The 15,762-nt window shown below is 41.2% G+C and overlaps 1 protein-coding gene across 1 annotated transcript; it reads left to right on the forward strand.

Annotated features, from left to right (window-relative positions):
* Positions 1-290: 290 nt before the first annotated feature.
* ankrd28b (ankyrin repeat domain 28b) lies at positions 291-15,721 on the forward strand. Its single transcript, XM_034874667.1, has 28 exons — positions 291-552; positions 4,811-4,894; positions 5,414-5,492; positions 6,248-6,318; positions 6,424-6,624; positions 8,002-8,089; positions 8,348-8,490; positions 8,725-8,937; positions 9,245-9,323; positions 9,440-9,554; positions 9,740-9,822; positions 10,007-10,070; positions 10,212-10,280; positions 10,382-10,522; positions 10,903-11,014; positions 11,120-11,146; positions 11,343-11,417; positions 11,520-11,721; positions 12,526-12,613; positions 12,694-12,811; positions 13,112-13,331; positions 13,533-13,620; positions 13,707-13,790; positions 13,911-14,056; positions 14,190-14,272; positions 14,437-14,519; positions 14,688-14,779; positions 15,353-15,721. The coding sequence occupies exons 1-28, from the start codon at positions 526-528 to the stop codon at positions 15,634-15,636; spliced, it is 3,159 nt and encodes a 1,052-aa protein (XP_034730558.1). The 5' UTR covers positions 291-525; the 3' UTR covers positions 15,637-15,721.
* The last annotated feature ends 41 nt before the right edge of the window (positions 15,722-15,762 follow it).

Genomic DNA, 15,762 nt, shown 5'->3' on the forward strand with positions numbered 1-15,762 from the left:
TGCTTTGCGGCCAATGGTAGCATTGTTCTTGATTTTTGATTCCCTGTGTGGAAATAGAATAATAATAAGCTGTAACTAAGAATCTAACCTAACAGCCAGATACATTTATTTAAAAGAGCGCAGTATCTATGTACCATGTGAATGAATTAAATTGCATTGTAAAATAGTTTGTTCCAAATGATCTACATGTGTTAACTTAGCGAACACAGCAATATTCAACACAGTGCGTCTGTCAGAGGGCGCTGCCAACCACTAACTCCCTTACTAAGACTTACAGTGCTGTAAACCTATTGGATTGCGTCTTTTTGGAAGGCGAAGTATGGTGGCGGCAATGCTATGGAGTTTCCGCTACTCCTCTGCTTTCATGCCATCAGGTTAGGAAGCTAGCAAGAGAGCTAAGCTAACGTCACTCTAGGCCTATAGGAGCAGACCAGCGGGAGAGCTACCAAGATCAGACACCGCTATTCGGAAGGAGACTCAAATACCTTTATGAATCTGCATGAGAACATTTAAAATCCCAGAAATATGGTGGTTCTCAAAATTCGAGACCAGGTAAGTAATCATTGTGTCAAAAGCTGACCTAAGTTTAATGTACTTCTGACTCGCTACTCTTAGCTAACGTTAGCTGCCTCGATTTCAACCCTGGCCAGCGGAATGTAACGTTAATAGAGTTTCTCGGAAGCATTTCCTTAAACGCTTCACGTGAAGCTTGGTGATAAATGGTCACGGATGAGGGGAAGGTTAGGTACATTACTGTTGGATGAATTGTATTTGTGATCTTGGGATGTTTTTGGCGATAATAAGAGGCATCACATGTATCCTGAGACACACGCTGAAGCGGTTGTTAAGTTGCAACCAGCTAACGTTAATGATGCTGTGTTTATCTCAGCTATTAGCCAGCGCCTGCGTGAAATGCTACTAGCTAGCTAGCTACTCAGTTGGGAAGTGAATAGTTAGCATGTTGTGACTAAACAATACAATACTACGCTTGAGTTGTCGCTTCAATGTGATTGAATAATAGCCACTAAATCCCTAATGTGGTGTGAGATGTTTAGCATAACAACCAAAGCTATCTGTTGATAGCTACGTTCTTGTGACATCATGGACGTTTGTCACATTTATGTTGGCTGCCTCACCTGGTTAGGTTTTATAATACATAACGTTATAATATTGGATAACGGGTAGCAAAACACATCATTATGTAGCTTTTATGCACCAATTCCCCCGACTAGTTAAAGGTTTAGTCTTGTTTTGAACACCACCACTGTGTTGTGGCAGTGGGGCTCTGTGAGAGGCTTTGTGCCCTGCTCGGTTTCGTGATTTTCTTTATGTTTAATTTCTAAAGCTGATTTATGACGGACACGTTGGATAAGTTATGTCCTTGATCACAAGTCGTTAGTGCGTGTCCCCTTGCAAGTACTGTCAATAATTAAGCAGTTTGTTTTAGCTATTGTGCTGTTTGTAATTTTTTAAACCATTGAATTTATTTTTATTGTGTGAATGGTATACATGCAGGTAAACTGCTATGTAATGGCATTATGTGACCGTATTTAGACAGGCATCCTCTTACTAGGCTAGACACTTGTCACCTACTTCTGAAAATGAGAATAGCTTTCCAAGTTATCATTTAAGGTGTGTGTGTGTGTGTGTGTGTGTGTGTGTGTGTGTGTGTGTGTGTGTGTGTGTGTGTGTGTGTGTGTGTGTGTGTGTGTGTGTGTGTACCTGGGCTCATGTGAGCCGGTGGAGTTGCCAAAGAGCTGTCTCCATGGTGATGGTATTAACTAGGCTGGCTTATATGAAGAGAGACAGTCGTGCAGCCAGGGAAGCATAGAAATCTCCTACACCAGTCGTGCAGGACTGGAGAACTGCAACATAATGCAGATTTGTTATTCCGTTTCACTGTGGGGGATATTTAGAGAAATCGTCAAAATGAATCAAGTGCCTGTTTGTTTGCATTCTTTTATCTCCAACTCTAAGCACAACTGCACCCTGCAGATATTCATGGGCATTTTAATCAGTGAATGAGAGGATTGTCTTGGGTTTTAAAAATGGACTGTAAGCTACTTGGTCCATAGATGGTAATTCTTATCTTTGTCTTACTTATTGTACATACTCATGTTGAGCATGAATTTGACTGCTGTAATATGTCATGTAACTCAAAGTTATATAAGGGCATAACTATCTTGTTCTGTTGTTGTCAGTATTGTTTTAAAGTGAATAATCTTATCCATGCCACCAAGGACACCTTGAGTTATCCATAGTTGAAACACATTAAGAAGCAGTAGAGAAAGACTACTTGTATCCAGACACAGCTAGTTCCATTTGATAGGGTTTGTTAAATGTCAACGTGGCTCAAACGATGCCATATAAACTAAAGGTCTTTTGTACATTAAGTCTAAAAAGCTACGTGGCTGCACATTAGCTCATTAGCTAGCTTGGAAACCCGGTGGGTTAAATGAGGGAGTCTTTAAATACGTCTCTGATGTAAAAACTGTACAGTAAAGGGGGAATACTAAAAAAGCCTAATGTTTAAGAGGTATCAACAACACAAACTATATTGTATGTTATATTATATTATCTGGACAATCAATCACTCTGCTTACAATCATATCCGTTAGCTGGATTTCTTTCTGCATACAGTCAGAATGATGTAGCAAGCAGAATACATTTGATCATTAAGGCAGACAAAGAACACAAAATAATACAGGTTTGCACTCCAGCCAAACATTACAGAAGGTGGTTTTAAAACCTGCTGACTCTTGGCACATTTTATAACGGAACCCTCCCGCTTCTTTATCTTAGATATTGTTTTGGATACATGGGTAGGTGCACATTGCTCATTCAAAGGTTATGATTGCTCGAGTACACAATAATAGCTCACCTGAAATTTAATACTGCCAAATCTCACAGCTCAAACTTGTGGGAAAAAAAACTGTCTGTGGTTGTTACAGCTGATAACCCATGTTAACATCTTAATTTGTCTTCTAGACATGACTAGAGTCAGGGAAGAGTTAAGTTTTTGTGCAAGCCAGGAATGTTCCATCTGGGGCTTTCATGGGTAACCAGTTATAGCCTCTGGAAGGGATCCCCTGCCCTCAGTCTGTTCTCCCCATGCATGCCAGCTTCCTCCTACAGGCAGTGGGAACTGCCTGATCAAAGACTCTCTGCTGGTGTTTTGATGAATCAAATAGGGGCGTGCAGCAGTGTTAAGATGGCTAACATGACACATGCAGGTCCTTTAGCAAACTTAATTATACAGTTTGTGACTGTTGATGGGGGTATTGATCCCAGCAGTGTTTTCAGATCAATTTGACAAGTTGTAGAGACGCAACACCGGATAGGAACAAAAAAACCCATCACAAGCTAACATTTGACAAAATGTACTGTAGAATGAGACAAGCACTTGATATTAAGCTGCCAGCTCGTCTCTGTCTCTCTCACTCTCACTCTCACTCTCTCTCACTCACTCACGGCCATCCAACGTAAGTCATGTTAAATTAACTTACTTTGGGATTCAAACCTGTAATTTACGATTTAGCAAAATGATGCCTCATCTACCAAGCGAGTGGTTTATACTAGCTGTTGGTCTAAAAGTAAAAATGTTTGCATTTGCAGCTGCAGTCTGATATTAAAGCTATCTCTTGAGGTTTTCATGATGCTGCCAGTGTTTGTGAAGATGTGGGCAACTACAAGGATTAGACGTCGTTGACACTGTGTTCAGTTCAGACTCACTATTCAGAGAGATTGCAGGAAGTGTAGGACAGCCTTGTCTTACAGTAAGTGTTGGCAAAAGGCTTCAACAGTGTCACAGTGAGTAATTTAGGCTACTTGCACATATAAAAATATTGCAGTAACTCTTTAATGTGGTTTAGTTATTTTAGGCATGAAAGCGACTATTTTGTGAAAAATGGAAATACAGAGGGAGAAAAAATCATTGTCAATCAATATCATGGTCATCAATATTTGGTTGTGGCTATATAGCACAGCACAAGTTGTGTAAAATCCACAGTAATGCTTAACCTTGGTATACACCCCTACTAAGGGGGGGGGGACCAATTTAGCTACTGTTTAAGAAGCCAGGGCAGGAATGGCATGATCCATGGAGTCAAAACTTTTTGCCACCTGTTGTCATGTTTTGATGCTGTGAACCAGATCCGCTGTGGACGTCTTCCTTATTTTACCTCTGTCTCCAGTGAAGATGCAGACATTTACGTACATGTCTGGACATGAAATGAAAAGGACATTACAGCACACATCAGTCATTAGGAGCATAATGCCGGACTTGTATTCAACCAAAAATTGTGAAATGTCTCTCTGTGCTATGTGATAGATGTGGTTTGCTTGCCAACAGACTAGAAAAAGAATTAGAAAGTGTCTGCCCATCATTTGTTAGTATCAACGCCGACAGTCTGCCTCCATCATCCTCTGATATGTGGAGTCATCGTTTTGTTAAATGTACATTTGAATGTCTGTACCGACCTGCTCTTTTTATGACCTTTGCCATGCTGTGGTCTGTGCAGACCTTTTGAAAGTTTTTTTTAACAATATATGGGGACTTTTAAGCCGCATGAACTCGATTGTGTAAACTTAGAGACAATAAGCCAGGCGTGTGTATTGTGGTGCTTGACGACAAGGACCCTAAAGTCTTTCCAAGGGTTCCAATGTCTGAATGGTTATTGTTGTTCTCAAATATGAACTATACTGGCGTCTAGTCCCTTACAGGTCATTGGTCAGTATTTACTGTAATAATGAAAGTCTGAAATAGTGTCTTGAGATTCAGGGATTTTGACACCGCCTCTTTCTTTTACAGCCTGCTTTGCTGAAAGCTATTTTCAATGTGGACCCAGATGAAGTACGCTCGCTCATATTCAAAAAAGAGGATGTGAATGCGCAGGTAATCCCAACCAACTCTCACTAACCTTTGCATCTGTTTCCTTGTATTATTATTGTATTTTAAAAACACCCCAGCAACACAGAATTTAAAACCTCTAATGTATAATTTACCTTTTAAAGGCCTAACATAACTCTTTCGTTAAATTGTTTTTTTTTAGAACAAAGCACCGCTTTTTTCAGTTCCCACTGCATGATCTGGCTCTGCTCATTTTGTTGCATTCCTCACGGTTACTGCTTCGGTGGGGTGTTTGTTTCAAAATAACGCTGGTCTGTACTTGCTTGTGTTTCACTGGAAGGCTTTTTAAGTTACTGGATTTGTGTTTTGCTGTGAATTGTGGCTGTCAACATTTAATGGATATGTCTCTTTCCTTGCATTGTAAGGTTTTATATAGTAAACAAAAAGTGTAAAATAACAGATCAGGACTACATTAAACTGTATAAAGAAAAGAAAAAGGTGGTGAATGCAAACTGTTTTGTTTCTGTGTAGTCCAAGTAATGTCTGTCTGTCCACGTATTACAGGACAATGAGAAGCGAACTCCATTGCATGCTGCTGCTTATCTTGGAGATGCAGAAATTATGGAGCTTCTGATTCTTTCAGGTATGTTTTTCCGCAAAGGATTCATGTACAGGAGCTGTTTCAGTCAAACATAAGCATATTCCTTTCTGTCGTGTGTAGAGCATTTAAAAGTCAGTATTCCGAAATTTCATCCTCAACATTAACGTCGAATAGCCAGCAATCAATCCGAAAGCAGAACGCTTAAGGAAACAAATATTGGTTTAATGTTGCAGTCAAGAAATGATAAGTGTTTATCAGGAACTGATAAAGCAATTATTCAGGAAATCCTTGAGTCAGCTGTTAATTTGCAGAAATTATGTAACCGGTGTCACATTTTAAGCATCTTAAATTGCCTGATGAATTGTTAATATGTGACCAGTATGGCCAATGTATTGTACCAATTTAAAAAGTATGGTTCTAAATGAGTTTTTAATTTTTGGAAATACTTTGGGCAAAGTCATCATTACCTTTTTTTTCTCCCTAACGTACATGGAGGGCTTGACATTCTGGGTATTGAAGGGAATGCTAAATGGTCGATGTTAACATGTCTGAGAGCATAATGGCATATTTCAAAGGCCCATGTGGCTAAATGGTGCATCTGCTATCAATATTGTAAAATAACTCTACTCACACCCTTTGCAGTCTGCTCTTTTGTTATGATGATGCGGATGGAGATGTAACAAAGCAGGACTTCCTAACTCAAAAAGACTTAAGTCATTTTGTTTAAATGTTGCACTAGATGTCATGTAACTGTATGACCTTAAACGGTCTAACAGCCGGTGTCCTCTGACTTTTAGGTGCCAGAGTAAATGCCAAAGATAACAAGTGGCTCACTCCTCTGCACCGTGCTGTGGCCTCCTGTAGTGAGGTAGGTACATTTCCCCCCGATTCTGTAGAACAGGCACTGTTGCACAGTGTTTTTAGAAATCCAAACAGTATGGAAGTTAAACCTGTGTGTGATGACTGCTTGCAGGAGGCCGTCCAAGTGTTACTGAAACACTCTGCAGACGTAAACGCCAGAGACAAGAACTGGCAGACGCCGCTACACATCGCCGCAGCAAATAAAGCTGTCCGCTGCGCTGAAGCTCTCGTCCCACTGCTCAGCAATGTGAATGTGTCAGATAGAGCGGGCCGGACTGCCCTGCACCATGCAGCCTTCAGCGGTCATCTGGAGGTAATATAAAGCCTAGAGTATTGTTTGATTCAGCTTAATAAATATTTTAATACCTTTCAGTATGGATTTACTTCTACCTTAATCCTTAATGCATATAAATGACAGCACAGTTGAATATCAATTTCTTCAAGAAACAAAACGTGTACTAACTTAAGGGGTCAGAGCTAACTATGTGGCTGTTCAATCTGCCCTGTCTTTGGGGTGTTAGTGTAGTTTAAGTACAACCACTTCGGTACTGCTTATATTTGCACAACAGACTTGTTGTTGGGTAAGCTTGCCTGGCTGGTAGTGTAAGCTCCCGCTCTTCTCCGCTTACTGAAATGAAGTGTTTCTGCTTGTCTCATAAATGTGCAAACACAATGGGCAATGCAATACAGAACAACTGAACAATGGCTACATTTTTGTCCATATGAGGAGCGTGAAGGGAAACAATCAACATCCCCATATAGCTCTGGTACAGTTAGCAGCTATGCCATGAATAACCTTAGCCATAACTGTTGTTTGCTACGGTTACGTCGTAACACTCGTCGTCACAGCAAATCCTTACTTTATTATGTAGATGGCTACATATACACAATACTGTTAGAGAAACATGTAGTCAGTTGTTTTACTATTAGTTGTTTCTCTCTGATTACTTTTGACAAAGTTTTGAAACTTATTTTGAAATGTTTTAATGTTGCATGTAGTGGTGAACAACGAACATTTGAAAAACAAATTACAGTAAGGTAACTATTGTATCCTGTGCCTGTTCTTACACTCTATTTTAGACCCTAAGATGAGCTTCTGTTGTATTGGTGTATAATAGAGGTCTGATAATATGATAATAATCCTCCTTTTCATCTGGGAGTCATTTGCACAAACACCAGGTTGGAGAAGCCACAGCTCAACAAACTATGAAGCGGCTTTCTAATGAGCCATTGTAGCTTGTCATTTACAGACCGTCTATTGTTTTTCACATGGATGCAGACTGGTATTTCAGGTCGGTCGGAACTGTGGCCACACACTTAAGGATGCAAGGGGCAGAGTCGGTGCTTGTCCAATCACATGCTTGCATGCAAATGAATCCTTGTAATCATATACTCACATTCAAATTGCCATTTGTACCTGTGTATGCCAAAGGTCAAAATGTCTTTCAACTTACTCTGCAATTTAAAACAAATGCATAGCCTTGTAGGAACTCATCTTAATAATGAGATTAGATCAAAGTAAACTGTATACATGCACAATATGTGGTTTTGACCAGAGTATTAAGGCATTAAACACAATGTACACTGAGTTGTCACGCTGACTGAAAGGCAGCAGATTTGGTGATGCTCAGGTTTGAACTTTCCTTGACATGTTTCCTGTTTGCTCTTTTCTCTCTGTTGCTGCTGTTAGATGGTGAGGCTCCTGCTCTCCAGAGGAGCAAACATCAATGCCTTTGACAAGAGGGACCGCCGTGCAATCCACTGGGCAGCCTACATGGGTAATAAATGAACCACAGATTTTTACATCACATTATTCTGTTCATTTGTAACTTGAAGCGTTCATCTCATCTTGTGGTCAGTGATAGTCTTAGAGATGTAGTGAAACTATATAGTTTTTCATTATTTTTAAAGATATCAAAATTATTAAAAGTCTTTAGATGTCACATTTACTCATGTTCTGATAATACGAAATGAAATAGTTGATGATATCTTCATAGCATATTTATGTAATGAAGTTGTTTTCTGTTTCTCTTCAGGGCACATAGAAGTGGTGAAGCTGCTGGCATCTCATGGAGCCGAGGTGGCCTGCAAAGACAAGAAATCGTACACCCCCCTACACGCAGCAGCCTCCAGTGGAATGATCAGCATTGTTAAATACCTCCTGGACTTGGGGGTGGATGTAAGTTCCACCCACAAACCTTTTGTCATTGCACTGCAGATACTGCAAGATCTTATGATCTGATCAGCAGAGAACAGAAATGTAATAACACCTAACCTTATGCACTTCATGTGTTTATGATAACGTCTCAACAGATTTTTATATTGTGTGCAAAAAGATTGACAGTATAATACCAGTTTGTCTTGATGGGAAACCGTGGTGTCATGACTGATCCCCATTTATCTCGCCATTTAGATCAATGAGCCCAATGCGTATGGCAACACACCCCTCCACGTGGCCTGCTACAATGGGCAGGATGTGGTGGTGAACGAGCTCATTGAGTGTGGAGCTAATGTCAACCAGGTGAACGAGAAGGGGTTCGCACCTCTCCATTTTACCGCCGCTTCACGCCATGGGGCACTCTGTCTGGAGCTCCTAGTGTGCAACGGCGCTGATGTCAACATCAAGGTGAGGGGGGGGAAAACAATGCTGCCTTTTGCAGTTTCATCACTGATAACTTGGGAAAAGATCAGCCAGTAAGACCTGGGAAAGCTGTTTTACTTTATAACCGACAGCTGTTGTGGTGCTACGGTCAAAACAGAGATTGAATATTTGTGGTTATGAGTCAAGTGTTTAAACAAATTTGTTCTCAATGTAATGTTTCTACAGTTGATAATCAGAAATGCAGTTTTACAACTTCTCGTATGGACTTTATAGATAAAAGCCATAGTAATGAGTTACATTGTGATACCAACATATTTTTGTTTCACTCCAGAGTAAAGATGGTAAGACTCCCCTCCACATGACGGCCATCCACGGCAGGTTTTCTAGGTCTCAAGCAATCATTGGGAATGGTGAGCTCTTCTAAAAATTCAGCCTCGCTGACTTAATTTCTCACCCTGGACTGTAAAACCCCAACTGCTTCTCAGCGTAAAACCATTGCTAAGTGCTTAGTTTTTGTTTTTTTAAGGTGCTGAGATTGACTGTGAAGATAAGAACGGAAATACACCACTGCACATTGCAGCTCGATACGGACACGAGCTCCTCATCAACACCCTCATCACCAACAGAGCTGACACGGCTAAGTAAGTCTGCCTTTTTTCAGCAACTGTTCCAAATTTACACATTGTGGAAGATCAGCATGTTCAAACCTTTCCAAAGTATAGATGTAATGTCTTTTATGTAACTGATACCGATTGTCACTTTCCCACCCTTAGTTTATTTAATTTGGTTTCTAGTAAGTAAATCAACACGATTGTGTCTTTTTCAGACGAGGGGTTCATGGTATGTTCCCACTGCATTTGGCTGCACTTAGTGGATTCTCTGACTGCTGCAGAAAGCTTCTGTCTTCAGGTGAGCAACTCCTAATTCATGTTGTGTGACTATCAACAATAGTACTAACTTAACTGGTCAAAGTACAAAATGACTAGGATTGTCACTTCCAAAATTTTGAAACTGTAAAATTTAAAATGTCTGTTGTGTAAAACCTTATATACAACATGCATGATCCTGTTCATAATGCTTTATTCTGATGCAGGCTTTGATGTTGATACTCCTGATGACTTTGGAAGGACCTGTTTACATGCTGCAGCTGCTGGAGGGTGAGTACAGGACAGCTGAATAGTATGTCGAATATTAACTTTAAGTGTTAAAATGTTTGTGACATCCAACAAAAATAATAATAACATAACATTATCTGTATCAGTTAATCATCTTATAAATCTCCCTGTTGTACCCCTCAGAAACCTGGAATGTCTCAATCTTCTCCTCAATACGGGGGCCGACTTTAACAGAAAGGACAGCTTTGGCAGGTTGGTTGCATTTAGTTATGGACTGGTTCAAAAAAAGGTTGTGCTTTCCTAGTTTGTTGGTCACATTTGAAGAGAGAACTGAGCTATGTTTGCTTTTCCAGGACCCCCCTGCACTACGCTGCTGCCAACTGTAACTACCAGTGCCTGTTTGCTCTGGTGGGCTCTGGGGCAAGCGTCAATGACCTAGACGAGCGGGGCTGTACTCCTCTCCACTACGCCGCTGCCTCTGACACAGATGGAAAGTCAGTAACACTTTACTTTACACTTTAACACAAGTTTAACTTTCTTAAAGGAGCATGTGGCTGTGAGTTTAGACAGCTTTAGCCTTCAGCATTTTAACTTTAGGCCAGCTACTAACTAACGTTGCGCTAACTATCTTCACATTCAGTGATGCTTATGTTGCCTGTAACATCCGTTTCCAAGCACCAGAGGGCAGCGCAGGCCTTTAAGTGGCACTGAAACGAAGCACAGGAATCTGCGTTGTCATTCAGTCCAGTAGATACCGGTCGTTTATGGCACCAGGTTCCAGTACCCAACCCTAGTTATTGGTTATGATTGAGTAACAGTTCAAGACTTGAAAAAGGATGTTTTCTTGATTACAGCGTCTTTGTTGTGTCTTCAGGTGCCTGGAATATTTACTGCGAAATGATGCAAATCCAGGGATCCGAGACAATCAGGGCTACAATGCTGTGCACTACGCCTCGGCATACGGACATCGCCTCTGTCTGGAGCTGGTGAGAACTTCTAGTACACGATGCGTAACAATCAGCATCTCTGTAATTATCCATTGCTATACTGAAATGATGTTTAATGCATTATCTTTGCACTCTCTGTTACAGATTGCGAGTGAAACACCTCTAGATGTGGTGGGTTGAATTTGTACTTTTCTTGTCCTTCTATATATAGCTTGTTCTGCTTTGTGAGGCAGATCTCTTTCTGATCGGAATGTTACTGTTAAATTGAATTCGGTCGAAGTGGCTCTTTTGTCTGACTTTGAGCTTCACGGCTAAGCAAGTGATTGTATCTAAAGTAGATTCTAACTTGTGCACCTGGTTTGTTCAGCTAATGGAAACCTCAGGGACAGACATCCTGAATGATTCTGATATCAGAGCTCCCGTCAGCCCCCTGCACCTCGCTGTAAGTAATGTATACTGTCCTAATCCTACTATCCTTATTATGCCACTATCTTCAGTCTCACCTAATTTATCTTAACATATTCATTGTAAATTCATCTTTCAGGCATACCACGGACACCACCATGCTATGGAGGTTCTGGTGCAGTCTCTGCTGGATCTGGATGTGAGAAACAGCCAAGGGCGCACGCCCCTAGACCTGGCTGCCTTCAAGGGCCATGTCGAATGTGTGGACGTCCTAATCAACCAGGGAGCCTCCATCCTGGTCAAAGACTTTGCCTTGAAGCGAACCCCCATCCATGCAGCAGGTATGGAGCTGTAGTTGGTAGCTCATTAATTGCTCTACACATGAACTTTTCGACATTTCTAAGGGGGTTTTCTTGACTCAGAATGGGGGGGGGGGTTAGTTAAACTTAATTGACTGCATTCTGTTAAATGTTTATGCACCAATTTATGGTGGAAACACCTTTATGTGAAGTAAAAACATTAAGGAGGCAGGTGTCAATTCAAAATATAATGGAATATGATGCTGTTAGAAGGGTTTCACGTCAGAGACCTGGGCCTGGATCCAAATACCCTTGACCCCCAACGTCCAGTTTGTTTGATTAGTGTGAAGTGTTGACTTGGGCACTGATGGACCAACTGTGCTCAAGTCCACTTGAAAAGGTACTCTTGAATATATTTATGCGGTTTGCATCAGGGATGCATACCAACTGTACCAAAACACAGAAATTGATACTATTTCACTCAATGACAAGGAGTTTTTAACCTGTTATGAAACTCTCAATTTAATACTGATGCCACTATATCAGAACCAGATACGGCCTCGCTGCCACCTTTTGATCTGCGGTCGCAGCTTTTGGGGGGGGACTGAGAGCTCCGTGCCCGACAGCAGCTGGGACCCAGAGCAGAGCTTAACCTTCCTGCACGTTCCTTCTATGCAGAAAAAAACCCTGCTGTATACATCATGAATTACCGTACTGTGTATTTTATTCAATGTACTTTTATTTGCTGAGATTATTTGTGGTGTGAATAGTTTTAAAAGTCGCCATATGCACGAAGTTGATTATTATTGTAAGTATACTAATGGGTTGTTTATTCTTTGCCTTCAGCTACTAATGGTCATTCAGAATGTTTGCGTTTGCTAATTGGAAATGCTGACTTACCAAGTGCAGTAGACATTCAAGATGGGAATGGACAGTAAGTAAAATTTGTTGGTGATATCCATATATTTCACTCATATTCTAAAGAAATTACTGACCTTGTCTATTATCTCCTAGAACCCCCTTGATGCTGTCGGTCCTGAGTGGACACACTGATTGTGTGTATTCTTTGCTAAATAAGGGGGCCAATGTAGAAGCCAAAGATAAGTGGGCCAGGACGGCCCTACATAGAGGGGTAAGGAGATCTTACCATTCTTACAGGTTCTGTGGGACAGTCTTCTGTCCTTATACCCTAATTTCTTTTTCTTTTTTTTGTGTAGTGAACTTTTGAACTACCCTCTCTGGCATACATTTAGAAATATGATTTTGTTTTTGTCACCTCAATCAGTTGTAAAGATAGATATCTTTTAATTGGGCAGTGCAGGACATGCCTATTTGTTTCTGGAAGGAATAAACTTCAGATCACTTGGTCAGCTCTCATCAAACTATTTGAAAGGCATACAGGATATGATCATCTACTGTTTTGTGTCCGCAGGCGGTCACCGGTCACGAGGAATGTGTGGAGGCCTTGCTTCAGCACAACGCCAACTTCCTGGTGAGAGACTGTAAGGGGCGCACACCGGTCCACCTGGCAGCGGCATGTGGACACATCGGGGTACTAGGAGGCCTGCTGCATGCTGCCCAGTCAGTGGAAACTCTCCCTGTCTTAACAGACAACCAAGGCTACACCCCACTGCACTGGGCCTGCTACAATGGTAAGGAGACAAGGGTTTGAAGACCTTTTCTAAAACACAATCAACATAGTTATGGCAATGTACATTGGATGTTCAGCAATGTATACTGTAATAAAGTCTAGCTTCCATGGCATTTTGATGAAGACAAATGTTTTAAGAGAGCAACTGATTGTGAGCCCCTTAAAATGAAGGCTGATATGGTTAATGCTTTCTTCTCTGCAGGTCACGATACGTGTGTGGAGGTTTTACTGGAACAAGAGGTTTTCCAGAAGGCCGAAGGCAGTTGTTTCAGCCCACTCCACTGTGCTGTGTAAGATCTTGAGCCATCTTCTGTTTCGATCAGTGCATGTGAAAACACACCCTTTTCACAGATTAAATGATTGTGCTCTTCTTTAGAATCCATGACAACGAAGGTGCTGCTGAGATGCTGATAGACACTCTGGGCCCTGCCATTGTCAATGCCAAAGACGGTAAAAACAGGTATGCACCCTCGTGTAAAGACAAGTGCAACAGCCTCAAGAGTTTGTAACTGTAATTAAAAGCTCACAATAAGTAGGATGACTACATGATGATGATTATGTTCTGATGTTGTTTTTGCAGGACCCCACTACATGCAGCAGCCTTCACTGACCACGTAGAGTGTCTCCAGCTGCTGCTGAGCCACAACTCTCAGGTCAACAGTGTTGATGATGCAGGGAAGACCCCGCTCATGATGGCTGCTGAAAATGGCCAGACCAATGCTGTTGGTATGAATGCTTCTCTACTTTGACCACTGGCGTGGAAGATATCTGCGTGTGATGTAATAATCAGCACTGTTGGATTACATTGGATTACCTTTACCTTTTTACAAATGACATTTTCCTGCGTTTCACTGTTTAGAACTGCTGGTGAGCAGTGCGAAAGCAGATCTCACTCTGCAGGATGCTGTGAAGAACACTGCACTTCATCTCGCCTGCAGTAAGGTTTGTATTGCCATGTGGTTGCACTCTTCTTTCATTCTACATCAGCAAATGTACAGTATACAAGGATGTGTACAAATTGCATAAACAATAATACTGCATAGTTAGAAGCTGTTATATGTGGGTTTTTTTTGTTGTATTTATTGCACTTTAACTGTTTTCTACAGGGACATGAAACCAGTGCCTTATTGATATTGGAGAAGATTACAGACCGAAACCTCATAAATGCCACTAACGCCGCCTTACAGACGTATGTATCACTTGTATTATATTAGTGTCTTGTCTCTTGCTGCAACTAAGCGATGGAATGGAGTGGTGGTGTGGGTAGATTGCTGTGGGGGGTTGAATTATTAATGTAGAGAAACAAATGATTAAATATTGACTTTCCTGTTGATGCATTCATGTGTTATCTTTTAAGGCCTCTACACGTGGCTGCAAGAAATGGTTTAACTGTGGTGGTGCAAGAGCTGCTTGCAAAGGGAGCCAGTGTACTTGCAGTCGATGAAAACGGTAAACTCACAATGTTATTTTTCTCTTACTGTATACCTTTCATATATTTTGGGCTTTTACAGCACATCAGGAAATCCCACTTTAACATACACTATAATAGGCACAGCAGGATCAGAAATTATTAGGTAACTACAGCAAAAATCCCCTTTAAAAATAGCAAATAAGTTTATTTGACAGTTTCAGTTAGTTCCACATTTCAGAAATTACTATCCAACTGCTTCACTGTTATTATAGCTGCTTGTTAACCTTTTAAAACATGTGCCTAATGTTGTGGATAATGTTCACTTTTTGGAAACGTGACAACTAACATACTATAGACAAAAATCCAAGAGGTAAAAGAAGGATCAGAATTTGATTGGCTAATCAAGCAATTAAAATGTGCCTGGGTCAGGTATTTTAAAAAGATTTTGTAGATCAGATAAGAAATTGTCAGACTCTTTAGGATTTTACGTAAAGTAAATTAAAAAAAAATTAAAAAATGTAATAACTGCTACATCACTTAACAGATGTAACACTAAACTATTCCTTTTATAGAGTGCTGGGTGTAACACTAGTCCACTGTCATTGTTTTAGGTTACACACCCGCCTTGGCTTGTGCCCCAAACAAAGATGTGGCAGACTGCCTAGCCCTCATCCTGGCCACCATGATGCCTGTGTCCCCCTGTGCCCCAGCACCCACCCTCCCTTTCAGTGCCATTAACCACTACAACACCAGCCCCTCCAAGAGCGTCACCTTCGACAGCCTGCCCGTGCTGCGCGGTGAGCACAGCTCCTACTGCAGCTTCAACAACATCAGCCATCATGACGGCCTCTACAAAGATGAAGAGCTCAATGACTCAGATTCGGAGACATACTGAGGGACAGGAGGGAGAGATAAATGCATACACACACACACACACACTGTGTCTTAAAAATCACCCGCCGCCAGCTTGGGAAGACAGAGAAAGAAAAGAAGTCCCCACAGGAGCCTTAAGAGTCTCCCT

The sequence above is a fragment of the Etheostoma cragini genome, chromosome 6 (genome assembly GCF_013103735.1).
Source record: "Etheostoma cragini isolate CJK2018 chromosome 6, CSU_Ecrag_1.0, whole genome shotgun sequence".
NCBI classification, from domain to species: Eukaryota; Metazoa; Chordata; class Actinopteri; order Perciformes; family Percidae; genus Etheostoma; species Etheostoma cragini.

What these genes read in the sequence shown, in the direction of transcription:
- ankrd28b (XM_034874667.1), top strand. Translation starts at nt 526, where the DNA reads ATGGTGGTTCTCAAAATTCGAGACCAG. An exon ending in TCCTGGACTTGGGGGTGGAT is followed by an intron (nt 8,491 to 8,724) that starts GTAAGTTCCACC and finishes CTCGCCATTTAG; the next exon opens with ATCAATGAGCCCAATGCGTA. An exon ending in TCAGCCCCCTGCACCTCGCT is followed by an intron (nt 11,418 to 11,519) that starts GTAAGTAATGTA and finishes TTCATCTTTCAG; the next exon opens with GCATACCACGGACACCACCA.